This window comes from Manacus candei, unplaced genomic scaffold, assembly GCF_025592945.1.
Source record: "Manacus candei isolate 608988 ecotype Guabito, Panama unplaced genomic scaffold, ASM2559294v1 h1tg000015l, whole genome shotgun sequence".
NCBI lineage: Eukaryota > Metazoa > Chordata > Aves > Passeriformes > Pipridae > Manacus > Manacus candei.
In genome coordinates this window covers 10435898-10443111 of record NW_026138063.1, presented here as the reverse complement: position 1 = coordinate 10443111, position 7214 = coordinate 10435898, and the positions used below count along the sequence as shown (strand labels likewise).

General features: G+C 59.4%; 1 protein-coding gene across 2 annotated transcripts; it reads right to left on the bottom strand.

Moving 5' to 3' along the window:
- Positions 1 to 822: 822 nt before the first annotated feature.
- Positions 823 to 3879, bottom strand: SLC51A (solute carrier family 51 subunit alpha). Of its 2 annotated transcripts, XM_051781229.1 has the most exons (9): positions 3396 to 3591; positions 3102 to 3196; positions 2559 to 2713; positions 2369 to 2442; positions 2129 to 2287; positions 1885 to 1996; positions 1618 to 1764; positions 1326 to 1431; positions 823 to 1202 (listed from the first exon to the last, which is right to left on the bottom strand). In XM_051781229.1, the coding sequence occupies exons 1-9, from the start codon at positions 3428 to 3430 to the stop codon at positions 1066 to 1068; spliced, it is 1020 nt and encodes a 339-aa protein (XP_051637189.1). In that variant the 5' UTR covers positions 3431 to 3591; the 3' UTR covers positions 823 to 1065. The 2 variants fall into 2 exon arrangements, with proteins under 2 accessions (XP_051637189.1, XP_051637190.1); XM_051781230.1 differs by lacking the exon at positions 3102 to 3196 and having other exon boundaries at positions 3396 to 3879.
- Positions 3880 to 7214: the final 3335 nt, after the last annotated feature.

Sequence of the window (7214 nt, the reverse complement as noted above, 5' to 3'; positions counted from 1 at the left end):
GCTTGAATTAAGCATGAAGTAAGAGGTACAGTGGGAAAATAAAATTTTACTAGCATGCAATGAAGAACGTGTGGAGTTTGATGCTGCTAAATCCAGAGTCTACTCCTGCGAGACAGCCCTACCTCACTTTCTCTGTAGAGCTGGCGTAAGCCTCTAGGAGGGGATTTTCTGATGGCAGAGAACAGCAGCAGGAGAATAGAGATGAAAGATGCTAAGGATGCTGGTAGAAGCAAGAGCATCAGAGGGTGCTGCAACTTTTTAGGATTTTAAACATGTAATCTGTTCATTTGGAAACACGGGCTATGTTGTGCCTGTTGTTCTGTAATGAACACTTGGAAGTCAAAAGACTGCCCAGTGGTTTCTGCAAGTTGCAGTTGTTCCTGATGTCTGTCCCCACCTCTGTTCTAAGTGTAGAGCAGATACTGGTACGGGGGCAAGGCTGGTTAAGGCAGCATTAACTACTTGCCTGTGTTACAAAGGCTCATCGACGCTCCTCCTTTTGCCTGGCTCCAGGCTGGCAGGTGTGGATGCTCCCTTCTGTGCTCTCAGGAGCAGCTACTGCCATGGAGAACGTGCCCCAGGGACAGGCCAGACCCATCCAGAGGTCTTAGGAGAAATCACCATCACCCTGGCCTTGCCTTGGCTCTGGGACCCCAGGCAGCAGCACCCAGAGGTCATTGTCACAGCTGGATGTTGGGCACCCCATGATGGTCCCATTCCATGGCTGTGCTGCTCTGGACTTCATCCTCCTCCCCCGTATGGAGTCATCTCCCACCCAACCTGGGCAGAGATAATATGAACCCAGTCACCAACACAAGACTCAAGTACAAATTCACCTTTACTCAGTTCTAGACAAGAGCCCCCATGCTGGAGGCGGCTTCACTGACCCCCTTGGCTTGTGGCTTTCAGGATTCAGACCCTTTCACTCGGTCCCAAGATGCTCTTTCCCCTTCTGCCTCCTCTGCTGCCTGCAGCTCCCCAGGGCCAGGGGAGGAGATGGTTGTACAGGGCAGACCAGCCCCTCACCCCACTCTGCCCCTTGGCACCCCAGTTTCTCCCTCCCATTCACGCCTTGACGTCAGTGCCCGTGGGTGCAAAGCCGACGGGCTGGTAGCCTGGCTTGTCATCCCGCTTGCGGTAGTACATCCGCGTCAGCACTGCCAGGAGGAAGGTCTGCGGGATCAACAGCTGCAAGTTCATCTCTGGAAAAGCAGAAGGGTCATTTGAAGCTGCCACCTTCCACCGTGCCCCCTCCCTACGCCGCACCATGTGACAGAGGGGCCCAGCCAGGAGCACAGGATGCCGTTCCCCGTCTCCCGACTTACGCTGCGATCTGGCCTTGGAGGAGAAGGGCGGCGAGCAGGCGATGCTGCCATTGTTGGCCAGGATGCTGAAGATGGCAGGCTGCAGTGCCGTCAGGACGAGGAGGAGCTGCAACCACCAACACCACAAGTGGTGGGGGCTGCACCACTGCCAGGATCCCACCCTTCACCTTTCCCTCTGTCCTGCAGCCAGATCGGGCTCTCTCCCAGTGGTGGCTCCTGTCCCACCATCTTCCCCCATGCCACCTCATCCCATCTGTGCTGCAGGAGGGGGCTGGGCAGGATAGGGGCTCACCTGGAAACAGGTGAACTTGCCCCGGATGTTCTGTTCAGCCAGGTGTTGGCGGGCCTGCCGGAAGAGGATGCCCAGGGCCCACAGCCCGAAGATGGTAGAGGCACCAACCAAGGTGTTGATCCAGAGGGCCACACTCTCTGCCGAAATCTGTAGGGGCAGCACACAGAATATATTCCTGGGCTGACAAAGCTGCTGGGAAAGGTGAGAGCAGGTGGAGGCTCCCTGTCTAGGACATTGCCCTGCCCATCCCTGTGCCCTGGCACTCACGTCAGCAGGGTTATAATTCCCATCCGTGTGCAGGACCAGCCCCAGGAAGACAGCAACTGCCCTGCAGAAGGCATACTGGAAAGTCCCCAGCATCATCAGTTTAAGCTTTTTCCTGGCATGGACAGAAAGACCAATAGCACTCTGAGGTCCCCAAGCCCCTGCCCAGGGACTTCTCTTCAGCCCAGCAGAAGCAGGGGCTGAAAGCCCTCCCCAGGGGCAGGGGTTTATCCCAGCTCTCCCTCACCTGTTCATGGTGATTTTGGGCAGGCAAGGGCAGCAGCAGCAGCAGGGCCCAGTGCTGACCACCATGGGCACATCCTCCAGGGTGCTGAGCACTGCCTCCTTCCCCCCAAAGCCCTCTACCATGACCTTCATCATGAGGCAGAAGCAGATGGCAAAGTACCTGAGGAGGAGGGGGAGGAGGAAGGCAAGTTAAGCCCCATGGGCTTCACAGTGCCCCTGCCCTGGGGTGGGTGATACTCACGTCGTGGTAGCCATCTCCACCACCATCGTGGAGCGTGGGAACCACAGTCCAAAGCAGCTGACCACAGACACAACCTGGGGGAACACGAGCTTGGCACACTGATACTGCCCCCTCCTGTGGGCTGGCACCCCTTGGGTGGCCCTGGCCAGCCGGGGTGATGCCCCCACCACCACCCCAAACCCCAGCTCACCGTAGGGGCCGAGCTGCTCCAGCGAAGGGTCTTCATCTTGATGGGGCAGCGGATCTTGTGGGTGAGGTAGAAAGCCTGTTCCACAAAGATCGCGACCGACAGCAGCGTCATGATGGTGCAGAGGCCCATGATGGTGAGTTGGGTCGTGTCCAGCTCTGCCAGGGAGGGGGGAGAAGCCATCTTCATCCTGTCCTGTCCCTCCTGGGGCTCTACTGCAGAGAGCTGCACCCCAACCCACCACCCCACAGGTTTGGGAAGCTCTGCCACACCGTGCACGTCTCACTGTGCCAGAGCTGGCACTTCTGACCTGCTGCTCCCTGTCCCCTGTCACCTGCCCCAGTGCTGACCCGTCCTGGGCCATCCCCATCCCTGCAGGCAGGACTGTGGGATGGGAGGCTAAGACCCTGGCAGCACCACGCTGCCTCCCCCTTCCTTGGGGCTGCTCCTTGCTTGCAGCTGCTACAGCCATCCCACCACCTTCATCCCTTGTTGCTCCTGCCAGCAACAAGAGGAGGGTGTCCCCAACCCTGTCCCCCCACCTACGGTGCACCAGTTGCCGGGAGGTGGGTGGCAGGGAAAAGCAGGCTACTGGCACGCTGTAGTTCCTGATCAGCATCTCCACCAAAGTGTGGGAGAACCTGTGGAGCAGAAGGGAGTGCTGCACAGACCCACAAGGACACGGGGACGCCCAGCCCTGCAGGGTCCCTGCAGTCCCCTGGCTGACTTGCCTCACCCACAAGTGACTCCCTTCCTTAGCAGATGGAATAATCCAAAATTCTGCTGCAAAAAGTTAGATTTGCCTGGCTGAAAAGCAGCATGGGGGGCTCCAGCACCCACCTGGGGTCATCTGCCAGCTTGAAGGTCGGATCCATCCTGCTCTGCTCTCTCCAGCTCGGTCCCAGTGGCTGTGGGGCTGCTCGTCACCGCCTGCCTCAGCTCCCCTCGCCGGCCCACGGGGTCAGAGTCCCCAGGGCAGGGACCGTGGGCGGACGCCGCACCTCGTTCCAGTTTAACCAGAGCCTCCCGTGCTCTCCTTCCTCTCCCGCTGCTGCAGCCACCCTTTGGTGTCCCGGCCCACAGAGAGCCTCGGCCGCCCGGTTATCGACCCAGGGACCGGGAAGGCGACTGTCACCCGTGCCGGCAGTCCTGCGTGTCCCAGGGCACCTGTGCTGGGGTGACACTGCTGCATATCCCCAAGGGCAGCCCAGAAATGGGCTGGTGGTGCCATGGAGGGTCCAGGACGTGTCCTTCTGTCCCCTCAGCAGCGGTGGCAGAGTAGGAGGTGATGCCACAGGGCGGTGGGAAGCTCACCAGCTCCTGTGCGGCTCTGCGGGCCCTGTGAGGAGTTTGTGGTGGCTCAGCTCCAGCAGCCCCGGGGCTGAGCCCTGCAGGGAGCAGCTCCCACGGCACCAGGGGGCAGGGCTGGCCCAGTGCTCAGCCCCGGCTCAGCACCCTGGCCTCTGGGGACAACAGCAGAGCCTCGGCCTGAAGAGGGGGACAGCGGGCTGGAGGTGGCACACTGAGTGGGGAGCTGAGGTGTTAGGAGCAGCGTATCCTTGTCTTAGAGGGATCTCAGCACCCTCATGGATCCCAGGGGTGTCCACGGCTCCAGGTGTCCTCCCAGCACCCCAAGGAAAATGAGTACTGGTTTGTACTGGGTCCCTTTGGAGCTCTCCACCCTTTGCCCCTCTGGCAGTGGGCTTCTGCTGAAGCCAGAGTGGCACCGGGACCCCAAATGGGTGCCCTGCATCTTGCTGTGGGAGCAGGATGCTGCCATTTTCATGGGAATGGGGTGGTGAGGTGGGGCGATGCCTCAGTTGTTATGGGAAGGGGATGGGGAGAGGAGAGTGTTGCTGTGGGGGCTCTGTGCATGTTAGAGGTGCTGCGCACACCTGGCCCTCCCCTCCCCTCAGCCCCATTAACCAAGCCCCATATCCCTGTCCCTACACACTGTACACGCTCCCTATCCTGCCCCATATGCTGTACCCCCATACTAACCTGGCACACTGCACGCTGCACAGCCAGCCCTGTGCACTCACACACACACACACACACTTACCTGACTTTGCACAAGCAAACCCCCCACAGGGGGTGACCACAGCCCTGGGTGCTCCTGGACCCCACATGGTGCAGGGACCCTATGGGGGCCCCCCCACCCAGCACCTCTGTGCCACACCAGTATCACCACCAGTGTCTGGCGGTCACTGCTATGTCACGGCAGGCCCGCTCTCCTGCCTCATCTACCTGGTGCTCATCCCCCTGCAGTCCATAACCACAGGCATGATCTGCACGTATCCGTGGCCCCAGGGAAGCAGAGCCCTGTCCCAGCACGCACGCACACGTGCTGCACAGTGTGCTGTGCACACAGGCTGTGCAGGAGCCTGTTCCCCTGCCTGCACACAGCCCTGGGGCCAGCAACACCCATGGGTGCCCACTGCAGGGGGGCACACAGTGGTCCCCTTGTCCAGCACACCTGGGTCTGTCTGTCCCTGACTCTGCTCTAGCACCATCATGACCCTCCTTGTCACTGAGGTAGCACCAAAGCATGACTGAGCCCTGGGTCCTCTGCGTTCCCCAAGCACAGCACACCCCGAGGTGCCAGGTATGGCTGTGGGGCATGGATCATCCTGCCAACCTGAGATGGGGATGCAGGACATGACTGGACTCCAAGCTCAGAGCAGGGGGGCAGCCCCACATATTGATGCTCTGCATGAGCTGGTCCCACCATGCATGCACACACATGCAAGGAGGTTTCCATCATTGCACACGCTCCCCTCTCCATCCTGTCTTGGTGCTGGATGCACCGGTGACACCAGCAGCACTGACCCACCTCCACCAAGCCCCCAGCCCCATCACCCTGCCCAAGACCACCCCATCCCACCCTGCATGGGGCCAGGACACATCCACACACCATCACACCATCCTGCTGTGGACACCACCCCAGAGCTGTCCCCTGGGGACATGGAGGGCTCTCACCCCTGCAGTTCATGGCACTGAGCCCTCGCTGCCCCAGCAGGACAGGACGTGCCTCCAAATTGCCTGCTTCGACCTGTCCCGGGAGCTGGTGGAGATAGGTGTGGAGAGGGGGGACGCAGAGGGATGGGGGAGGCCAGGATCCCCCCAACTTCTTATTTACTGCAGCCCCTACCTATGCTTGGTGGAGGGCACTGTCCGTGGAGGAGCTTCCAACACCACCCCCTCCCCACCCATCCGCTCCTGGAAACGGTGAGAGGGTCCTTGTGCTGCCCACGGGAAGGTTCCCAGACCGTCTCTGCCACCGTGGTCGGGTGAGTCCTGGAACTCGGCACCGCGCTCTCGGCTGACCCTCTGCCTCCCGAAATGTGCCGCGTCCCCTGCCGTCTGTGGTTATAACTGCACCGAAAGGGGAAGCAGTACTCAGCTGGTTGAAAGCTTCTGTTGTGGTGGTGGTGTTCATTCTGTTTTGTTCTATATATATATTTTAGTAAAGAACTGTAATTCTTTGTTCTACATTTTTGCCTGAGAGCCTCTTAGTTTCGAAGGATAATAATTTGGAGGGAGGGGTCTTCTTTCCATTCCAGTCAGGTTACTGCCTTCCTTGGTAGACATTTGTCTTTTTAAACCAAGACAACCAGTCAGCCTTCTCCACACAGGCTGCTACCACGGCCAAAAGGTGGCAGGATGGGCAGGAGCCAACAGGTGAGCATCCTCTGGCATGGGCAAAAGTGGGGGGCAACAGATAGATCAGGCTCCCACCAACTCGACCTCAGCCCCAGACTCCCAGGATGCCCCTGGGCAGAGCAGCCCCAGTATAGGGAGCCCCTTTCCTGCCAAAAATCCCTTCATCAGAGAGGGAAAAAGGAGCACTGAGACGGGAGCCATACACCTACCAACCCAGGGCAGGAGTGGTTTGAAGGCTCACGGCTCCCTCAGAATGGAGGTGGCTTTTTGCCCTGAGAAGCTGTCGGAGAAACCAGCAGCAGTGGTGGAAAATCTCCCCATTTGCTTGATTAGCTCTTTTATTCTAAACAAAACTCTTTGACCACTGAAACTCTGCCCCCAAAAAATAGTCAAGCAGACCCTCTTGGCATGCCAGCATCGCCCACGCTGCTGCTGTGTCAGCATTCCCCAATACTTGGAAAATCCCTTGAAATGCAAATATTTGCATGGGTTTTTATACAGTTTTCCACCCATTTCTAATTCCCTGTGGTTATGGCCAGAGGAGCTGACCTTGGTGGGCGCAGCAGGCTCCCAGCCAACCATCTCCAGCTTCCCCATGGCCAGGACATGTCAGGGCATGCAGATCCTGCTGGCAGTCATAAGGCTGCTGCCACCATCTGCCTTCAATGCCCCACCACAACCCACAACCTCCCAGTGCGATGGCCTTGGCTGGACCCCTGCAAATCCATCAGCGTCACAGCACAGGACTGGAGAGGGGTCCCGGACCTTCGACCATCCCCCTGCAATGGTCAGCGTGGGGAAGTGACAATGCCCCCGGCCCCAGCACAGCAGGAATGGGGCCGGCTCCCCTCAGCCCTGGGTCTGGAGCTGCCCACTGATAGGGATGGCAGGGAGCCCTGCCCATGGATGGCCCGCAGATAAGGCCCAGGTGCTCCCCACCGATTGCCCTGGGAGGCAGCTGGTGGGGTGGGAGCTGCTGTCCCTGGGAGATATGGT